The 21,916-nt window shown below is 53.0% G+C and overlaps 1 protein-coding gene across 2 annotated transcripts in view; it reads left to right on the top strand.

Annotated features, from left to right (window-relative positions):
- MXRA7 (matrix remodeling associated 7) overlaps positions 1 to 21,128 on the top strand; it is a 31,237-nt gene extending 10,109 nt beyond the window's left edge. The window contains exons 2-5 of one of the 2 annotated variants that reach the window (XM_025363786.1): positions 12,523 to 12,586; positions 15,519 to 15,612; positions 16,750 to 16,830; positions 19,800 to 21,128. In XM_025363786.1, the coding sequence (XP_025219571.1) occupies positions 12,523 to 12,586; positions 15,519 to 15,612; positions 16,750 to 16,783 (192 nt within the window). In that variant the 3' untranslated portion in view covers positions 16,784 to 16,830; positions 19,800 to 21,128. The remainder of the gene's footprint in view (positions 1 to 12,522; positions 12,587 to 15,518; positions 15,613 to 16,749; positions 16,831 to 19,799) is intronic. The other variant, XM_025363787.1, reaches the window with a different exon arrangement.
- Positions 21,129 to 21,916: the final 788 nt, after the last annotated feature.

Here is a 21,916-nt window from a genome sequence, read left to right as displayed (position 1 = left end):
CCTGTGCCGGAAGTGTTCAAACAGAGATGGATACCAGCAGTTCATCCCAGGTTCCCTCAGCAAGTGTTTTTCCTTAGGCGGAAGCCACATTAGGTCAGTGGTTTTCCAACATTTTCTAAAACACTGGATCCTGGCCGTGTCTGGTGGCTCATGCCTGTAATCCCAGCACTTTGGGAGGCTGAGGCGAGCAGATCACCTGAAGTCAGGAGTTCGAGACCAGCCTGGCCAACATGGCAAAACCCAGTCTGTACTAAAAACACAAAAAGCCAGGTGTGGTGGCGCATGCCTGTAATCCCTACTTGGGACTAATCAGCTACTTGGCAGGCTGAGGCAGGAAAATCACTTGAACCCAGGAGGTAGAGGTTGTAGTGAGCCAAGATTGTGCCACTGCACTCCAGCCTGGGTGATGGCGTGAGACTCCGTCTCAAATGTAAATAAATAAAAAATAATAATAAAACACTGGATCCCTTCTTGCCTCTTCAGTGTCACATGGAAGCCCAGGACATAAAGCAAAAACAGAGCTGCTCCGGGTGGCAGTCTAGGCTCCTTTTACTCTGTCTGCTCCTCCTTGCAGCAGTCTCTGCAAACCTAGAGTAGAGTTAAAGGGCCTCCAAATCAGGTCCTGTGATCTTAGGGGACCCCTGCCCAGACAGAGGAAGGAGAGGGGTGCAGAGGTGAATGTGGAACGACAGATCACGTTCCTGAGGCCATGGTGCAAACAGCACCCCGAGTTCCAGCCCACCACCCCCACCTAGTGGCACCCCCGGTTCTTAGCCATCAAGGAGAGAGACCTCACCCAATCTGATGGCAGGAGAATCTGGAAGTAGAACTTGGAGAAACAGAGATTATTATATTGAAATTGAACAAGGTTGGGCAATGTAGGCAGGTGGCATGGGTTTTGAGCAGGAAAAGCATTATGAAGCTAGCATTTGAAGATATTCTTAAAGCTGGATGAGGGCTGGGTGTGGTGGCTCATGCCTGTAATCCCAGCACTTTGGGAGGTTGAGGCAGGAGAATGGCTTGAGCCCAGGAGTTTGAGACCACCCTGAGCAACATAGTGAGACCCAATCTCTTCAAAAAATAAGAAAACTAGCTGGGAGTTGTGGCACACGCCTGTGATCCCAGCTACTTAGGAGGCTGATGGTGGAGGATTGCTTAAGCCCAGGGAGGTTGAGGCTGCAGTGAGCCATGATTGAAACACTGCACTCCAGCCTGGGATACAGAATGAGACCATCTCCCAAAAGAGGATGGATTGGAGGAGAGCAGATGTAGGTGCCACATGAAGTCATCGAGTAGTTGTAGCAGGAGAACAGAGAATAAAGGGGTGAAGCCAGAAGCCTGTTGGAGTGAAGGGGAGACTCTAGAATTCAGAATAGAAGGGAAGTCAGTGCCGGGCACGGTGACTCACGCCTGTAATCCCAGCACTTTGGGAGGCCGAGGCGGGCGGATCACTTGAGGTCAGGAGTTTGAGACCAGCCTGGCCAATATGGCAAAGCCCTGTCTACTAAAAATACAAAAATTAGCTAGGGGTAGTGGCGTGCACCTGTAATTCCAGCTACTCGGGAGGCTAAGACAGGAGAATCTCTTGAACCCGGGAGGCAGAGGTTGCAGTGAGCAGAGATCGCACCATTGCATCCCTGCCTGGGCAACAGAGCGAAACTCTATCTCAAAAGAAAGAAAAAAAAAAGGAAGGCGATCAGGTTGGAATCAACATTCCCAGGCCATGTTAAGGTGTCAGAGATGCTGTGGCTGCCAAGAAAAACTGGACAAGTGAGGGGGTCAGTTTGAGACTTGGGTTTCTAGGTTCTGGACAGAAGTTCCTGGGACATGTCTCATCCAGGTGCAAATACGGATTTAGAGAGTGGAGCCTGCGTGTCCCCAGCCTGGAGTTGTAGTTTGGAGGAGGAGATGGCTGAGTTGTTTTGCTAGGTGTGGAGGAACAGCGGTGACCCCTGCCCCAGCCTGTCCTCCCTGCCCACCACCAAGCCCCCGGAGCTGATGCCAGCTGGGCTTTGCTGCTCGCCCTGCAGCTGATGCTCCCCCCACCCCCATTGCAAAAGATGAGCAGCCGATTGGCTAATGGAGTCCTTCTGGAAGGAGTGAGAGCATTGTCAGGCACTCTGGAGGCCGCCCTGGGCCTGGCCCATTCTGGGGTGGGGGAGGCCTTTTGTCGCCTTCCTGTTATTTCCGTCCTTGCCTGCTGCAGGCAGGGGAGGGACAGATGCCCTCTCGGGAGTTAGGAATGGCCTGCCTCCTGGAGCCACTGTCCTCTAAAGTCATTCTGGATTAGCCAGTGGGATTGGTGCAGCACAGCAGGCAGCAGCTCTGGTGGCCACAGGGCCACAGCAGACCCTCTTTGCACTGCCCCGTAGCAGAACCATCTCCTTGGGCAGCTGACACACAGACAGAAATCTGTCTCTATCACTGTCTGTCTCTCTGTTAGTGTTTCTCTCTCTCCCCCACCTCCCTTCTCTTATCTAGCCCTCTCTTCTCTCACCTCCCACCTCCCCTCTCTCCCTCTCCCGACTTCAGCACTTTGCATCACGCTTGAATCAGTTTGAATCAGCCAGGGCAGCCATAAATGGCAGGGTGCAGCCTGCAGGGCATGAGCTTGGTTCACTGTCTCTCCCAGCCACTGCAGCCTGGCCAGGCCCCTCAGCTTGGCCTCCGGGGCACCCTGGTCCTAGGCTCCTGGCACTGGGGAGGCTGTCAGGAGGCACGTCCCCTTTGCCTTCCCCCTCCTGCCTCCACCTCCTCCATGGGAGAGAAAAAGCTGAATTAGAAAATTATCCCAGAACATGACATTAAAACGTGATCTCTATTCAGTCATAAAATGCTGAGGCTCTGGTCAGTGAAGTGATGGAGCTTGGGCTCAGCCCAGCCTGCCCTGGGGACCAACCAGCTGCCTGTCTCAGTTCACTCTTTCCATGAAATTGATTGACTTTCGTCAGAAACATGATGTATTCGTTTGCCAGGGCTGCTACAACAAAACGCCACAGACTGGGCACCTCCAGCAACAGACGTTTCTTTTCCCAGAGTTCTGCAGACTGGAGGGCCAAGTTCAAGGTGTCCGCAGGTTTGGGTCCTCCTAAGCCCTATCTCCCTGGCTTGCAGTTGGCCTCCTTCTCTGCCTCCTCACATGGTCTTTCCTCCGTGCACTCACAACCCTTGTGTCTCTGTGTGTGTTCCAGTTTCCTCTTATAAGGAAGCAGTCCTTGGGTGAGGCCCACCCTAATGGCCTCATTCTAACCTAATCACCTCTTTAAAGGCCGTGTTTCCCAATAGAGTCAGGCTGAGATGTAGTTGGGGCTAAGGCTTCAGCATATGAATTGGGGCGTGGAACACAGTTCAGCCCATGAGCCGAGTAGCCTGAACACTCCTGGGACCAAGGGCATGGACAGGAACTCCGCAGTGATGAGGGCCTTGGGTGAGGTTTGAGTCAGCGCTCGAGCAGCTGCTCTGTTCCGTTTCCTTTAAGACCCCAGGAAGAATCAGCTGCATACTCTGTTGGGTTCCTGCCGCCTCTAGGAAATGATCCTGGTTGCACCCAGCATGGCACAGCTGCCTCATGGTGGGAAGGACTCAGACCATGAGACCCTGGAGAGATTGCCTTTGGCTGGCCACACCTTTACTGATTCATTCAGCGCTGAGCTGAAGACCAGATGCCTTTAGCATCGCAGTGTGGGCCTTTACCGTCTCTCCCCTGAGCCCCGTACCCTCTTCTCATAGTTCCTCCTGCCTCTTCTCTTGCCCCTATTGCGATCCTCCCACCTCAGTCTCCCAAGTGCGCTCTCATTCTGTTTGTCCCTATTTATTTTTTTGTTTGTTAAAAAATTTTGTATTGACACCTGTTTTTTATTTTTATTTATTTTTTTAGAGGCAGGGTCTCCCTCTGTCACTCAGTTGGAGTACGGTAACACCATCATAGCTCACTGCAGCCTCAAACTTCTGGACTCAAGCGATCCTCCCACCTCAGCTTCCCAAGTGCCTGGGGCTACAAGCACATGCCACCCCCCCCCCCCCCCCGGCTAATTTGTTAACTTTTTGTAGAGATGGGGGTCTCACTTCATTGCCCAGGTCAGTCTCAAACTCCTGGCCTCAAGTGACCCTCCCACCTCGGCCTCCCAAAGTACTGGCATTATAGGTGTGAGCCACCGCGCCCAGCCTTGTTTGTCCCTGTTTGAAAGCTTCAGGTGGTTTCTCACTTCCTGAAGAATGAAACCAAACGCTTTAGTGTCCTGTATACAATCTCTGTGGTTGCAGACCCTGCATTTCTACGCAGTTTCTTTTCTTTCTTTCTTTCTTTTTGTATTTTTAGTAGAGACATAGTTTCACTGTGTTAGCCAGGATGGTCTCGATCTCCTGACCTCGTGATCCACCCACCTCGGCCTCCCAAAGTGCTGGGATTACAGGCAAGAGCCACCACACCTGACCTCTTCCTTTTTTTCTTTTTGAGACAGAGTCACGCTCTGTCACCCAGGCTGGAGTGCAGTGGCACAATCTCGGCTTACTGCAACCTCTGCCTCCCAGGTTAAAGAGATTCTCCTGCCTCAGCCTCCCGAGTAGCTGGGATTACAGGCATGTACTACCACGCCCCGCTAATTTTTGTATTTTTTTAGTAGAGAAGGAGGGGGGGGGTCTCACCATGTTGGCCAAGCTGGTCTCGAACTCCTGGCCTCAAATGATCCACCTGCCTTAGTCTCCCAAAGTGCTGGGATTACAGGCAGTAAGCCACCACACCTAGCCTCTGCACACTATTTCTGACCATGTCACACCCACCCTGCAATCATACCCAAGTCTGTGGAGTCATTGGAAGAGCCGAGGTGTTCCGTGCCTCCATGCCTTTACATGGGCTGTACACTCCGCCCAGATGCCCTTCTCTCTGCATCTGCCTGGCAAGCCCATCTTGGACCCAGTATGACTTTCTCATCCACTCTAAGGCCTTGCCTGCTCCCCGCAGACACAGCTGAGCTCCCTTTCCCCCAGGCCCCCACCGTGCACATTCCTGAAAACATAGCTGCAAACTTGAATGTGCCAAAGCGGAAGGAAAGACAGACATGCCATGAGGGAGGCACGAAGGTGAAATCCTTAGTGCCAGCTCTCTGTTGGGCACAGCCTTAGACAATGGAGCTCTGGTATTTCGCATGAGGTTTTGCTTTATCCCCTCCCATCCCGTTGCACACACACCTGAGGCTGAAGAGCCACCCCTTGCGGAAGGGTTTGTGTCTTTGTCTCCATTGCACTGTGTCTGAAACTGGCACTTCTTACTACTGGAGTTAGCACTTTCACTTTTCTGTTGTGTACACACTTTTATAAAATCAGGGCAAAATGAAATCAACACTGGTGTTTTTTTTGTTTTGTTTTTGAGATGGAGTTTCGCTCTTGTCGCCCAGGCTGGAATGCAATGGCATGATCTTGGCTCACTGCAACCCCCGCCTCCCAGGTTCAAGCGATTCTCCTGACTCAGCTTCCCCAGTAGCTGGGATTACAGGCGCCTGCCACCACACCCAGCTAATTTTTTAGTAGACACAGGGTTTCACTTCGTTGGCCAGGCTGGTCTCGAACTCCTGACCTCAGGCAATCCACCCACCTCAGCCTCCCAAAGTGCTGGGATTACAGGCATGAGCCACTGTGCCCGGCCCCCATTATTTCTTTAAAAAGTAAAACACAGCCGAGAGCATGGAGACTGAGGCAGGCAGATCCCTTGGGCCCAGGAGTTCAAGACCAGCCTGGGCAACATGGCAAAACTTCATCTATACCAAAAATAAACAAATTAGCCAAGCCTCGTGGCCTGTGTCTGTAGTCCCGGGTACTAGGAAAGCTGTGGTAGGAGGATTGACGGAGCCTGGAAGGTCAAGGATGCAGTGAGCCGAGATGGCATCACTGTAACCGCAGCCTGGGTGACAGTAAGACCCGGTCTCAGTAATAACAATAATAATAATTGGAATTCGTTCAGTTATTATTAGTATATTCTCTAAAAGCCTAACAAGTTACCCAGGTAAAAGAATGTTATTTCCAGTAGAAGCCCAGGTGTGGGGTTCTGGGATGCCTCCATGGGGTGCAGTTTGATAACTACTCTTAAAAAAAACGTTCCATGGCTATCCAACCCTTGACCTCGGTGGAGCTGAAATTTGATGCAGGCAAATTTGAGATGTTCTTGGCCTGCAAAGGGTGAATATGGTGAGTGGTGGACAGGAGAGGTGTCAGTGGATGGTGGACACGGTGGTCCAGGGGCTGTGGGAGTTGGAATGGAGCGGCTCTTAGGCAGGATGGAACGGCCTCAGGACAAGCACACGGCGGGAAGGGGCCTCTCCAATGAGCCTCTCCACCCGGGCCCACTCTAGGCCGCTCACTGCTCTGGGCCCAGAGGGTCCTTGTCCCCCAAGCAGAAATTGGGCTCCTGGGCCTATGCCCTTGCCCATCCAGATAAGTAGATGGAAGGGGGAGGGTTTGACTGCCCCGGCTGGGGCCACAGGATTCAAGGGACAACGTCCAAAAGAATAGGGGATTTCTGCACAGACAAAAAACAAAATAAATGGCCAATTCAGCAGTGTTTTCAAACTTTTATTTTATTAGGTGTCACTATAAGAAAGAAATTTTAAATTACCTCCTGTATATAAAGTCACACAACTACACCAGAAGTTTTTTGTTGTGTTGTTATTTTGTTTTCTTTCGTTTGAGACAGGCTTTCACTCTTTCACCTAGGCTGGAGTGCAGTGGTGTGATCTTGGCTCACTACAGCCTTGACCTCCTGGGCTCAAGTGATCCTCCCACCTCAGCCTCAGCTGGGACCACAGGCACATCCCACCATGCCCAGCTAATGTTTGTAATTTTTTTGTAGAAATGAGGTTTTGGCCGGGCGCAGTGGCTCACGCCTGTAATCTCAGCACTTTGGGAGGCCGAGGCGGGCAGATCACAAGGTCAGGAGATTGAGACCATCCTGGCTAACACCGTGAAACCCTGTCTCTACTAAAAATACAAAAAAAATAGCCAGGCGTGGTGGTGGGCGCCTGTAGTCCCAGCTACTCAGGAGGGTGAGGTGTGAACCCGGGAGGCGGAGCTTGCAGTGAGCCCAGGTTGCGCCACTACACTCCAGCCTGGGTGACAGAGCAAGACTCTGTCTCAAAAAAAGAGAAATGAGGTTTTGACATGTTGCCCAGAGTGTCTCAAACTCCTGTGCTCAAGCAGTCCACTTACCTCAGCCTCCCAAAGTGCTGGGATTACAGGCGTGAGCCACAGCGCCCGGCCTCGTCTTCTGTTTCATTCTGGGATACAGGGGTGTCCCCAGAGTCTTAGTGCAGTTTTAATAACTTCAGACGTTTAAATGTACAAACCTACAAAACATCAGTTGAATATTTACTTATTTAAATTTCTTTTCCACTTAGTTTCCTGACAGTCAAGTGCTAGATTTTTCATTTTAATTCTCTGCATGTGCCAGTGTCTGGATGGACAGGCAGGCAAAGGAGCCCTTACCTGGGTAAACTGACCTCCCTTGAGGTCAGTGGCCTGATTGTCACCTCCCTTGAGGTCACATGTGCACCAAATCCAGTTCTTTAGAACATGGTGAGGCTGGAATCACCAGTGTTACCTTTTCTTGTTGCTGACCAACAGTCGATAAAAGGTTTTTCGAAGTTTGAAAACCAACTAGAGCCATGTATCGCACTGGGGGGGTATTGTAAGAATCTGAGTAAGAAATATCAAGGTATTTTAAATGTAAATAACCTTTCAAATGTCATTTTTTTGTACATTTGTAGTGTCTATACTCCTGAAGTTATTAAAGCTTCAAACTTCACCAAGACTTTGGTATCCCATTTTTTTTTTTTTTTTTCCACAATACTAGTAAGGCCTTCTCATTTGCTTTCCTGACCCAGCAATGGGTCACGACCACAGCTTTTTAAAAATCAGACTTCCAGGCCGGGCGTGGTGGCTCACACCTGTAATCCCAGCACTTTGGGAGGCCGAGACGGGCGGATCACCTGAGGTCGGGAGTTCAAGACAAGCCTTACCAACATGGAGAAATCCCATCTCTACTAAAAATACAAAAATTAACTGGGTGTGGTGGCACATGCCTGTAGTCCCAGCTACTCGGGAGGCTGAAGCTGGAGAATTGCTTGAACCCGGGAGGTGGAGGTTGCAGTGAGCCAAAATTGCGTCATTGCACTCCAACCTGGGCAGCAAGAGCGAAACTCCATCTCAAAAAAGAAAAAAAAAATCAGACTTCCAAAGTGAAGTACAGTTTCGTGTGTGTGTGTGTGTGTGTGTGTGTGTGTGCGTGCATGCGTGTGTGTGAGACAGGGTCTCATTCTTGCCCAGGCTGGAGTGCAGTGGCACCCCCATGGCTTACTACAGCCTCAACCTCTTAGGCCCCAGCGACCCTCCTGCCTTGGCCTCTCAAAGTGCTGTGATTACAGGTGTGAGCCCCTGTGCCTGGCCCAAAATCTAAATGTATACCAGCCTCTCTCTGGTCAGGAGGGCTTGGGCACGTCAGCTGATACCGGGTCCTCTGGGGATACGGATCTGCCCTGGCTCATGGACTCCTCGCCCTGGAGTGCAATTATTTGTTTGTCTTTCCTACTGGACTACGAGCTCCATAAGGCAGGGACTGTGCTCATTGTTGCTGTTGTTCATCATTTAATCTTTGTGTCCCTTGCACATAATAGGAGAACTGGCCTCCTGTCTATTCTTGATATTGGGCTTATTTCTGGGGCCCTGCCCTGAATAGGTCAGTGGCTGTTTGTCAGTCATTAAAGAAAGACATCAACCATGAGAAAAACCAACTGTTTTTCTGTTCATGCACATAACACTCCACAGAACCTTCACTTCTGATACCGAATATGCAGGCAGCCTCACCCCTACAAGCAGTGCATTCTCCAGCCACCCAGATGCCAAGTGTGTGTCCTCCACTTCAACTCTGACCCTAACTCCCCGGAATCAGGGCAGACCCCACAGGTCAGGGCCCAGTCCCACAGACTGCCCCCCACTTCAGGGGCCCATCACACGTATCAGGTCCCCTCGTTCCTCACACTGGTCCTACTTGGCTACAACTCAGGGGTTCCACGAACCCCTCCTCAAGTTCAGTACTTGCTATGGCATCCCACAGAGCTCAGGGAAACACTTACGTTAACTGGTTTATTAGAAAGGAAATGATAAAGGCTACAGATGAACAGCCAGATGGAGGTACCTAAGTAGAGTGAGGTCCGGTAGGTCCTGGATGCAGCAGCTTCTGTCCCCATGGAGCTGGGGTATGCCACTCTCCGTGCACGGGAATGCATTCAGCAGCCTGGAAGCTCTCCGAACCCTATTGGGATGTTGACGGAGGCCTCATCACATAGGCGTCATTGATTCTTAACTCAGTCTCCAGCTCCTCTCCAGTCTCTGGAGGAAGCTGGGTGGGGGCGGGGCTGAAAGTTCCAAGCTTCTCATTGCAGCTTGATCTGTCTGGTGATCAGCCCACCCAGGAGCCCACCCGGAGTCACCTCATTAGAACAAAAGACACTCCTATCGCCCAGGAAATTCCAGCGGATTTAGGAGCTCAGTGTCAGGGCTGGGCATGGTGGCATGCACCTGTGATCCCACTCCAGAGGCAGAGGCAGGAGGATCGCTTGAGCCCTGGAGGTCGAGACTGCAGTAAGCTGTGATTGCACCACTGCACTCCAGTCTGGGTGACAGAGCAAGACCCTGTCTCAAAAGACAAACAGACAAAATAAAAACTGTGTCAAGAACTGGGGGCAGAAATAGATATATTTAGGATGTTACGGTCGTTCTTTCTACTTTTTTTTTCCCAAGTGATCCTTCTGCCTCAGCCTCCTGAGTAGGTGGGATCACAGGTGCGTGCCACCTATGCACGGCTAATTTTTAAATTTTTAGTAGAGGCGAGGTGTGTACTATGTTACCAGGCTGGTCTCGAACTTCTGGGCTCAAGCCGCCCTCCCACCTCAGCCTCCCAAAGTGCTGAGATTGCAGGCATGAGCCCCCACACCTGGCCTCTTACTTTTTCTTTTTTTCCCTCTTTTTTAGAATATATAAGAAAATAAAGAAAAAATGGGGTCTTTGGATCTCACTGTCCAAAGATGCCATTAGCATTTAAAAAATATATTCAGTCATTCATGCATATTAATGGAAAGTCCAAATTATACTGAAATGTGTAAGATGGAAAGGAAAAGCTGCCCCCCCCCGTCTCCTCTCCCGAGAGGTAGCCACTGCTGACGGTTTCTCGTGGGCCCTTCCAGAAAACAAACTTCTTCTCTGCATTTTCAAGCACATGCATCCCCTTCCACTTTGCCACTTACAGCAAGATGACTGTGCTGCTCACGTGGGGCTGCTGCTTGCATTTTTCCCTCAGTGTATCTTGATGCACTTTTCACATCAGTACCTATCAATGCCTCCTTTTTTCTTCTTTTATTAAGATGGAGTCTTGCTGTGTCACCCAGACTGGAGTGCAGTGGCACGATCTCGGCTCACTGCAACCTCTGCCTCCTGGATTTAAGTGATTCTCCTGCCTCAACCTCCCGAGTAGCTGGAGTTAAAGGCACGTGCCACAATACCTGGCTAATTTTTTTGTGTTTTCAGTAGAAACAGGGTTTTGCCATGTTGGCCAGGCTGGTCTCGAACTCCCAACCTCAGGTGATCCACCCACCTCGGCCTCCCAAAGTTCTGGGATTACAGGCATGAACCACTGTGCCCAGCCCCCAATTCTGTCTTTTCAACTGCACGCTGTCAGAGTCATTATATAAAAATCCTGGCCGGGCGCGGTGGCTCAAGCCTGTAATCCCAGCACTTTGGGAGGCTGAGACGGGCGGATCACGAGGTCAGGAGATCGAGACCATCCTGGCTAACATGGTGAAACCCCGTCTCTACTAAAAAATAAAAAAAACTAGCCGGGCGAGGTGGCGGGCGCCTGCAGTCCCAGCTACTCAGGAGGCTGAGGCAGGAGAATGGCGGGAACCCGGGAGGCGGAGCTTGCAGTGAGCTGAGATCCGGCCACAGCACTCCAGCCTGGGCGACAGAGCAAGACTCCGTCTCAAAAAAAAAAAAAAAAAAAAAATCCTGATGGACATTTCTCCAGTCTGGAGCAGATGCCTAGAAGTGAGTTTGCTGTGTCAAATGGAGTGGCTCCTTCCTGCCCTCTGAAGAGGCCTGCTTACCCCAACCTCAGCCACAAAGATACTTTGCTGTGCAAAATTTGGGAAATGTCAGGACACCCAAGCACCACTTCGCCATAGACAGCACTGAGTCTCTGCGTACAAACTGCTAAACGGGGAAGAGACCCTGTCACCTGTGCAGCTCCCCCCAGGTGGCATTTTGTGTAGTCAAGAGAGTGGCACAGTGGCTCACTCCTGTAATCCCAACACTTTGGGAGACTGAGGCAGGTGAATCACCTGAGGTCAGGGGTTCGAGACCAGCCTGGCAAACATGGCGACACGCCATCTCTACTAAAAACACAAAAAAATTAGCAGGGCGTGGGTGGCGGGCGCCCATAATCCCAGCTACTTGGGAGGCTGAGGCAGGAGAATCGCTTAAACCCAGGAGGCAGAGGTTGCAGTGAGCTGAGATCGCGCCACTGCACGCCAGCCTGGGCAACAAGAGCCAAAACTCTGTCTCAAAAAAAAACTCAGAAAAAAACAAAAAACAAACAAAAAGTCACTCAGAGGAGCTCAAGGTCCCTCTGGGTTTGCCACTTCCGACCCGCCATGGGGCTTGTAAAACCTTTGCCTCCCAGCACAGCTCCATGTTTTGTCAGGAGCCTCCCCGTGAGCTGCCAGCGCTGGCTGGGCTCCATGGATCAGCTGGGGCTACCCATTCATTCATTTCCACGTCTACCCACTGGGCTTCCAAGTTGAAGTTCCTGGGGCCCCGTGTCCCCTCCCCACGACCTTCAATCCCACAGAGCCCATGGGCACGGCACGTCGCTCTCATCCTCTGACATTCCTGCATGCTGAAGTCACTTCTTCCTTCCACCAAGGCCATCCCGGGCCATTCCTCCGATCATCTGTTTATTGTGTCTCTGTGTGGGAGAGAACTGGCTGAAGAGGTGGGGCTCCAGTTTTGGAACATGGACACTGAGAGAGTTGGGGATGGAAAACAACATAGAAGGAAGCAAAGGCAGAGGCTGCGATGGCCATGATGCCTGGCCCTGGTCCCAGATACCCCAGCCAGCTTTTCTCTTGCACCCTTTGTCTACTCACCGCAGCGACACAGTAGGAGTCCCGGGCCCACTTCTCCAAATGGCACACAGATGCCTCAAAAGGCACCCACCTGGGAAAGGCCAAGGCCGAGGGCTTGGGGTCACAGTCAAGAACACGCCTCAGCTCAGCATTTGTGAGCCGAGTCACCTTGGTCCATCATTTGTGAACAGCCCCCACCTGCTGGTTGACCATGACCACAGGGCAGGCACTGCTGCAGGGCATGGACAGGCTGGACCTTCGAGGCCCTCGTCTGTCTCCCCTACCTTCTGCCCCCTCCCCCACCACTTCCCATCACCCAGTCTGTGCCAAGGGCACTGACCCTGTCCTTGTCTTGCAGAAAGAGGAGCAGGACTTGGATGGTGAGACGGGACCATCATCGGCAGGGCCTGAGGAGGACGACGGTGAGTGGGACCTCTGTGCTCATGAGGGGGCCTGACCGTGTCGGGGGTGGCCTGTGCCCTGCTGGGGATCCCAGGAGCTGGGGTTCAAGTGCCAGGGGGAGGGATGGGGTGGGACAGTGGCCTGAGTGGGGCACTGAGAGGTGGAGTTGCACCATGGATGTCCTGCCCTGGCCTGCCTGGACTTTGGGGCCCCCTCACACTCCCTTGGACTTTGGGGTTTGGCTTTCCCATTCCAGGGGCCCCTCTTGAGAACACACTACGTGCCCTGCCTGGCTCTGTCCCGCGCTGCCTCCTAACTCCCCTCTTGTGACCACACTGTACATTTCACGATTCTCTCCAAACATCTCTGACCTATTTTACTGAGACGAAAACCACTCACACGGCCTCCCCCGTGCCTTCTTCGTAATGAAGGCCCCGGGAGGGGACACGCCTGCTTTCTGAGCAGCTCTGGCTGACTGGCCACAGGCCCCAGCCATGAGACTGAGAGGAGAAAGGGAGTGGCCGAGAACAGGGGAGACATGGCCAGATCTGACCCGGCCAGGACAGAGACAGAACAAAACGCGGAGTGGCTTCTGCTGGGTCCGTCCGCTGATTTCTCTAGAAAAGAAAGCGGAGGCAGACATGCAAGATGTCAGCGTTTGTTGCCTCTGTATGGCAAGCACAGGGAGGATTAGTGCTTTCTGCATTTTTGTATGTTTGAAATATTTCATAATTTTAAAAAAGCAAGACTGTTGCTGTGACCTTAAGTCGGCTGCTGGCAGGAGCGGTGGAAAGAGAGAGTTTCAGGAGTGCAGGAACCAGCTCCTGCGGGCAGGCTGGGCTGGGGTGCAGAGCTTCCCCTGAGGCCGTGCCTTGGTTTCATCAGCACAGCCTGGAGCAGGAGGGGAGACTGAAGCTTGGGTGCAGGCGGTGGACTGCAGGTGGGGACATTAGTCCCTTACCAGGAAGGACCCTTGCTCCCTGCTTTTGGGGACGGGGGACTCACTGCAGCCGTGGCTCTGGCATCTGTCCCTGCCACGTGGCCCGAGACAGCTGAAGGGATGCAGGGATCCTGTTAGTGACTTGGGGACACGGGAGGGAGGCTCGCAGACCCCTCTCCTTGGTGTAGCTGCCAGAGGGCCCAGCCCCCCAGGGCTGTCACCAGCCTCCCTCCTTATCTGCGCCGCTGCGCCTGCACATCCCCCACCCCCAGTGCCTCCTGCCACCTTAGCCTCCTGCCATCTCTAGCTAGGCAGGGAAAGGAAAGGTTTATGGCTCCAGCTGTTGGAAGACTGTGTGAGCAGCCCCCAGCCCCTCTGCAGTATGAGGCAACCTCAGAGGCTAATTGATTAGTGTCGCTAAAATGACTTCCCTGAGCGACTCGTGGATTCACAGGAGACTGGAGGAAGAAACCTCCCCCCTCCCTCGGAGGCTGTCACATTGAACCCTCCTGGCCTAGGAAAATTGGATGTGCTGCCTGGTGCACTGCCTGGGATTGAGTGAAATCCTTTTCAAGCCGTTTGTTCTGTGTGGCTCAGAAAACAAAACTAATCAGACTTGCCCCATAAATTGAAACCTAAGACTGGGGCCAGGCTGGCAGGATTTTGTATGTTTTCTTTTTGGGAGGGGTGTTGGGGGGATACTGGAGTCTCACTCTGTTGCCCAGGCTGGTGTGCAATGGCACGATCTTGGCTCACTGCAACCTCCGCCTCCGAGGTTCAAGCTGTTCTCCTGCCTCAGCCTCCTGAGTGGCTGGGATTACAGGCATGCATCACCACGCCCAGCTAATTTTTGTATTTTTAAAAGAGACAGGGTTTCACCATGTTGCCCAGGCTGGTCTTGAATTCCTGGCCTCAAGTGATCCACCTGCCTCGGCCTCCCAAAGTGCTGGGATTACAGGCGTGAGCCAGTACACCCAGCCAGATGTTTGGGTTCTGAATTCACATCTAGAACCTTCTTCCTCTCACCCTGAGAGCCCTTCATCTCCCCATCGGTCTGCATCAGCCTATCTGGTAGCATGAGGGCTGCAAGCTAGAGGGGAGGGGCCTGGCTTTTCGGGCTGTTGGACAGGATGTGGAGGGACAGAGAGGCAGCACTTCCAGAATAGCAGCTGAGGAGCTCTCTACACCTCCCTCACTGGGTCCTTTAGTTAGTGGAGGTCGATAAGAGGCCAGCCAGCTCTGCCCGATATTTGTGGATTCAGGAACCAAGAGGTTGCTCCCCCATGAGGCTTTTCCCTCTGGGCGGTCAGCTTTTCTCTCCTCACCATGGCTCATGCGCCCGGAGCCTGTGTCCACTCCAGGCCACAGGTCCCGGCTTCCTCTGTGCCCACCACCTACCCGTCCATGTGCCCTCTTCAGGCCTCAAGATCTGCCTCTTTTTTGCAGGCAGCGATGGGGTGTCTGCCCTCGGGGACTGGCAAATCAGGCTCTGCCTCTTCAGCAATACACAAGTCAAACCCGCCGTGGCAAACCCGCATCCCTGGCCTGGCCACTGTGGGCTGCCTGAATGCGTGTTTTCTGATTTCCAATAGCCACAGGGGTTGGGGGGACGACACAAGCCTCCCCACACCCAGGCAAGCGCGGTGTGTGTTCCGAGATGAGCTGTGCTCTGCTTGCCGGAGCTGTTGCCTGTGAGCTCAGTAGCCGAGAGGACCCGCTGGGCAGGGCCAGGGCAGACAGAGCACTGCAGATGCCAGGAGGGACGCGGTGTCTGGAGACAGCCGTGGACCAGGAGCGGGACCGCTTTCTCTCTGGCTGTCTCGTTGTAGGATTTAAGGGAAAGCTATGGAACAAGAGGGGGTATAGGCGCTGGGGTGAGAAGATGTCTCTGACAGCCGGATGCGGCCTCTGCCTGAGGTCTTCCTTTTTAAACCTAGGGAAAGGGGGCCAGGGTTTGTGGGGGCCCAGCCTCTACAGCACTCCCTGGCACTGACCGGGTCCCCTCTCCGCAGGAGAAGGCTTCTCCTTCAAATACAGCCCCGGGAAGCTGAGGGGAAACCAGTACAAGAAAATGATGACCAAAGAGGAGCTGGAGGAGGAGCAGAGGTAGGCTGCAGCCCCTTTGCTGGTGCCTGGCGGGCTCTTAGGGGAGGGGGGTGCCCCTCTGAGCCCTTCATGTTCTGCCTCTTGGCAGAAGGGCGCAGAAAGGAGGTGGGGCTCCTACAAACTCTGCCCAACCACTGCCCCACCTTCCCAGTTTAGTTCTTTCCTGCCCTGGTCAGCCAGGCTCGTGCGCCCCGGAACCCCTGCCTGGCACTGACCAGGAGAAGGTCACTGGTGATGGGAGACACAGAGCCCATTTACTGAACCCCCCACCCCCTCCACACCCCACTGCTCCCATCTAAAGAAATCAGACGCCAGGAAAGAGCCTGGAGCAGACCTGGCTGCCACTCACACACGGAGTCCCCGGCAGAGCTGATTTCTTGATTTCTCCTTCGGGACACAGCGGGTTCTCGGTGCCCATCATTCAGCGGCCTCCCAGGCTGGCGCCTGCAGCAGCGCCTTGTCGCTCCGGGCGGTGCAGCTGTGGCTTCTCGTTGTTGGAACTGGCTCCCCCTTCCCATCTGGACACCCCCTGCACACCCACTGGGCTCCCCTCCACATTTTCCCTCCACTCCATCCTGCCAGGTGGGGAAGGGGTACACTGGGTGCGGTGGGACAGCTGGGGAGGCCTCGGCAGACGGACAGGCATTTGCAGAGGGACAGTTGTTTGCACCAGGCCCAGCAGGCTCCTGGTGCTCACCCACATTGCTGCCCTTCTGCAGCGTGGCCTGGAGTCCTAGGTGGTAGCTGTGCCACTTTCCAAGCCTGGTGACCCAGAGCAGCTCGTGGGAGTCACCCCCTACTTGTCAGCAGAAGCCAGCAGTCTAGGGTCTGAGCGGAAGGGGAGGTTTATGATTTTGGAATCAGAACTCAACCACCCTTTCATGACTGCGTGCGAGGCCACCCACCAGGCAGCCCTCTAACCTCAGAGCTGCTCTGCTGGTGACAGGCCCTGTCTCCCCTCCCGGTGCTGGCATCAGCTCTCTCGACCCTCAGCAGGAAGGCTCTTCACCCTGGCTGGGTGGGGGGCGGGCAGTGTAAGCACAGCCAGGAGGAAGAGCCCTGGCAGGAGCCCCAAGTCCTCAGGTGCTGAGGATGCTGCCTCTTGGCATGACCAGGTTTGCTGCATTTATATTTCAGGATTGAGCTGACCTCTGACCTCACTTCCCTGTAGCAAGTTCCTTAGGTCCTGAGCCACAAATATTCTTGCAAATCCTTTTGGTAAGGACACTGATTTCTTAGACTAGTGGCGCTCCCCTCCTACTGCGTGCTAACGTGCCCCCAACACAACTGACGCGGCCTCAACCTCCCCTCCTCCATCGCCTTCATAACCGATTAATACATTTCCCACCTGAGCCCTTCTCATTCTTCTCAAGCACGAGGAGTCACTGGCAGAAAAGGCCCCGTGTGGGCACAGAGGTTCCTGGAGGGGAGTTAAGTCCCTGAGTTCCTAGAGGCGGCCTAATGGGCCAGTGGGTTGGGGTGCTAGTGCCCCATTGCAAGGCTGGGAGAACTGTCACCCTAGGACCTCAGGCTTCGGGAATGTGGATGTCGTCACCCTGCAGCCTTGGGTCTCACCCTGAGAAGGTGGGGCAGCTTCTGCACAGTGCACAGCAGATATCCTGACAGCGGTCCATGCTCCCAAGCTGTGAGACAGGCAGGTTCTTATGATCAGGGCAAGGATTAGCAGACGACAGCCAGGCCACATCTGATCCCCCACCTGCCTGTGTCAACCCAGCGTGGCAGGAACAGCAACACCCATTTTCCTGTGGTCTGTGCCCCTTTGTGCCACAGTGGCCGAGGTGAGTCACTGCAGCAGAGACCACACACTCCCCCAAATCGAAATAGTTTCTGGCTCTTTGCAGAAAAAGGTTGCAGTCCTTGGAGAGAGGCTAGAGGGGGCCGGACACAACTGCCAGCCCTTGAAAGTCCCTGGGGACAGAGGCTGCTCAGGCAGATGGATCTGGAGGGCCTCTTAGAACAAGAAAGACCAGGCCTCAGGCTAGGGGTGAAACTGCCACTACCACCCATGTCCAGAGCTGGGACCTTGGCAGTGGGGAGGGAAAATCCCTTCCCCTTATTTTCAGAGAGTAGACCCTGTGCTGCCCATCCCTCCCCACTGGATCTTCGGAGGTCTCTAGACCACCAGCCCACACTTGGCTGTTCCATGGGATCGAGACTGTGCCTGAGGTGCTGCTCCTGGGACGGGGGAAGACTCCTTCACTCCTCTGCTCGCTGCAGTTACCACTCTGTGCCCTGAATTGAGAAGGAGGGGCCGGAGGACTTCTTGGGGCAGGACTGGAGTTCACGTTCATTCCCATCACTGCCCAGCCCGCATGCTCCCTGTGGCTCCCAGGCATGCTGGTGGCATCTGCTTGCTCCCCCACACCTCTGCCCCCTGCATGTGGTCGCCCCTCGCAGCACTGCGTGGGGTCCCCACGGCTCCACACCACGCTGTCCTCACACGGTGATGCTTGGGGTTGCAGAGGCTGGTCAGTTTGGCTTTGGCTTTTCATCTTCAGCATGGCGGTTCTCATGGGGATGGGGAGCGCTGGCAGCTGTGAAGACAGTTCCGGTCCCAGCCGAGTTCCAGGGAACCGCCCTAGAATCATCAGTATGAAAAATAACATGCCTGTTATTATCAAACCACTAAAACCACAGGCCAGCTAGCAGGGGTGCTGTCTCTCCACCTGCCAGGTTCTGCCCTCCCAGAGGCCCTCCGTGCCTCTGATGCCTTTCCCAGCTCTCAGCGTCCACAATCGAGTTGCAGCTAAAAGCTGCATGGCCCCTGACTTCAAATTTACTGACTCAGCCAACAGATCGCATCTAGAACCTGAAGCTTTAGTGGTTGCCGGTTCCAACACTCCCCAGGAGCCTCAATTCACAGGCTTTCATGACAATTAGGAAGTGGGACTGGAAGCAGGAGGTCCCAAATTAGTTCCACCACATGCTGAAGTGGGCAGTCTCATCCTTGAACTACTCACAGATCAAATTCCTTCCGCCTGGGGCCAGAAAGCAGTCAGGTCTGTAAATCCAGAGGCGGCTGCTGCTTAAGATCCCTCTTGCCGTGTCTGCCGGCCTCCTCAGCTCTCCCCTCGGGCCGGAGGTTCACACACTTCATGCCTCTGGTGGCGTCCCTGGGTTCTGCTGAAGCTGATGTGGGAGGTGCCACCTCCAGTTTCACAGTGTGGCTAGGACAGTGGGCTTGCAGGCTGGTGACAGCTCCCCTGAGCAAGAGGCCTCCTCCTCCTCCTCCCCCAGAGCTAGGGAAGCTGGCAGGGCTTGGCTGGCTTCGCAGCTTGGCAGGAGAGAGAAAAGGCACGGCTGTCAGCTCCTCTCCGTCACTTCTTCCCACCTTCTGGTCTCAGAGGGAAAAGGAACCCAGGCTGTAGACTAGACTGACTCTGATAGATCAGGACCCACCCCTCCATTTGAGGTCTGCAGGGCTATTTTGACTTCTCTGGAAATGGACATAACTCTAGAGGAAGGTGATAGTGTGATAAAACAGGGAAGGAGAGGAGGCGGCCAAGGAACCACAGCTGTGGGGTAGTTCTGGTTCTTCTGTCTGATGTATGCAAGAAACGACAGAAACAATAGACCGGACAGTGTGAATTTCCAGCTCAGGCTGGAAATGCGTGCTGTGACCACCAGGAGAGGGCGCCAGAGGGACAAGCTCAGACCTGCTGCTTTCTCAGTGGTCTCAGGGCTGGCGATGTGTCTTGGTTCATAAAAGATGGGCACACTGTTGGCTCCATCTGGAAGCGTGCATCCTAGGGTGCCAATATCCCCCGAGGGGACAAAACTCAGCCAGCGGGAATGGGAAATTATCTAGGGTGATAGAAATATTGTCAGCACAGCCACACAACCCAAGATCAGAAAGGCCCTTGGCAACTCAACTGCTCCAGTTCCTTCCTTAAGTACCCTGCAGAGGCTGAACAGGTCTGTGGGCTGCAAGGTTCTGTGCGGGATCAAGGGGAGCTCTGCGAGCTCTGGCCAGCTTTGCGGCACAGACCGTCTTGCCGCAAGTGATGAGAAGCAAATCAGCAGTGGTTTGAGACACCAGAGTCTAGCACAGCTTCTGCAATTCCAAACATTCTCCTTCCTCGTCCCCATTTCCCCCTTTCCTCGCCCGTGGTGCAGGATGGAATGAGTAAAATAAATTATCTTTTTCTCCCCATTTCTCTTTACAGAACTGAAGAATAACGAAGTTATCCTTAGCGTCCTCCTAAAGGCTTTTCCTTTTGGCATCTTAAAAGCTTGAGAGATAAAATGGAAACCCCAGAGAGGAGTCTGGCAGGCTCCCAGGGTGCATGCTGCCTTCGTAAATCTGCTGAGCTCTAGACCCTCAATCAGGACTTGTCCCTTGGCTAGCAGGATCCTGGGAACACCTTTGGCCCTGCCCTGTAGCGAGATGTTCACGTCCATTTCTGTGGGTCACTTTGTTAAGCTGAAGCGTTTTAAGAGTTTGAGCTCAGACCCTGGACTGGGATTTTTCTTACCACTCAAACTTGCTATCCACACACCCTGCACACCTTAGATAAAACAAACATTTAAAAAGCAGAGTTCACTTTCACTCCAGTGCCCCCATTTTGTCCTCACTGAAGCCAAACCACAAAAGACTTTGAGGAATGAGAGACAAATGAGGTAGAGCTCACCTGTGCTCACCAGCTCGGTCAGAGTGGTCAGCCGACCCCTTTCCCTGGGAACCCCACCTCTCTCTCTGGCTAGCTTGGTTGTCGGGGGGGAGATGCCATATTGATTAGAAGGCAGCAAAGAACCAGTACCAGGAATTGACTTGACCATTCCCCTTACTTTTCATCTAGAGAAATCTTGGATTCAGCCCATTTATTGCTAAGACACCTTTTCACTGACGTTCTTACCAGCTCAGCCAAATCTCCACTCTGCTATAGCAGAAGCAATAATGTTGCTTTAAAAAGATTTCTTGACTATGCCTTTTCTTAGAAAGGTTGATAGATTAGTTGGAACTTCAGATCATCAGATCGGTCTCAGATTCGTTTCTTGGAATTTTATATTTGACAGTATTTATACTATACCAAACTCATTTGCAGTTCTTAGGTTTGTTGGTTAAAACATTTTTTTAAAGCAGTAAGTTTATAGAAAATGTTTTCATTTAATGGAAGGCTGGGGAATGTCCAGCATCATCCCCTATGGCATGCATTCCCAGTGGCTTTCTCCATCTCAGCCTGAAACCTTTGGTTCAGGGCTTAGGGGAGAGCAGGCCACATGGCAACAGCCACATAGTCATTGCCTTCAACACAGAGCCACGGGGTGAATGGATGTACTTCTGTGTCCCCAAACAGCAATAGTCATGCCCTTGTCCAGGCTGGGATCTAATTGATACAATAGGTCGTTGACTCCCTCCCAGTAGAGCTATCTAGGTTTGTCTGGAAAATTTCCCACCATGGCTTATAGGCACCACACCTCATGTACTCCTGATGGCTTGGATCTCTGTATTCAGCCTTTGTTCAGTCCAATAAACTTTGAGTAGATGATCTCAATTACTGTGTGTTTTTTCAGTTTGCTTTGTTTAAAAAAAAAAAAAAACCCTTTTGAACCCATTAAAATTTGACCTCTCTTTCATTTTGATGCCTCGTACTCTGCAGCAGAGGACAAAGCCATCCATCCACCCTGCTAAAAATACGCAGTCACCACAGCTGTCTGAACCACGTGACATGATCTGTGTTCACTCAGGGACATGTGGATTGTGCTTGCATCACAGAACTCAGCACACCCTTTCTGTTCACAGGAATTCCTCTTTCTTCTTTTCTTGAGACAGGGCCTCCGTCTGTCGCCCAAGCTGGAATGCAGTGGTGCAGTCACAGAGCTCACTGTGGCCTTGACCTCCTGGGCTTAAGTGATCCTCCCGTCTCAGCCTCCCAGGTAGCTGGGACTACAGGTGCTCACCACCACGCCTGGCTAATTGTTTTATAGAGACAGGGTCTGACTATGTTGCCCAGGCTGGTCTCAAACTCCTGGGCTCAAGTGATCTTCCTATCTTGGCCTTCTAAAGTGCCAGGATTACAGGCATGAGCCACTGCACCTGACCCTCTTCCTTCTTACAGGAGGCACAAAGCACACATCATAGGCTGCTGCTTCTCAGACAGGGGAACCAACTGTAGACGCAACTTTCCCAGAGGACAAGGGAGGCTGGGAAGTGGGGCTTCAGTATTTCAACTGCTAGATGCTGCTCTAGACAGAAACCTCTGCAGGATGGAAGACGCACGGTGAGGAGAGGAGGGAAGGGTGAAGCAGAAGGAATATGGTAGCAAAAGTATGGGAGCGAATG

Source organism: Theropithecus gelada, chromosome 16, assembly GCF_003255815.1.
Source record: "Theropithecus gelada isolate Dixy chromosome 16, Tgel_1.0, whole genome shotgun sequence".
Taxonomy (NCBI): domain Eukaryota; kingdom Metazoa; phylum Chordata; class Mammalia; order Primates; family Cercopithecidae; genus Theropithecus; species Theropithecus gelada.
The sequence above is the reverse complement of the archived record's forward strand: the minus strand, read 5'-3'. Positions and strand labels throughout refer to the sequence as shown.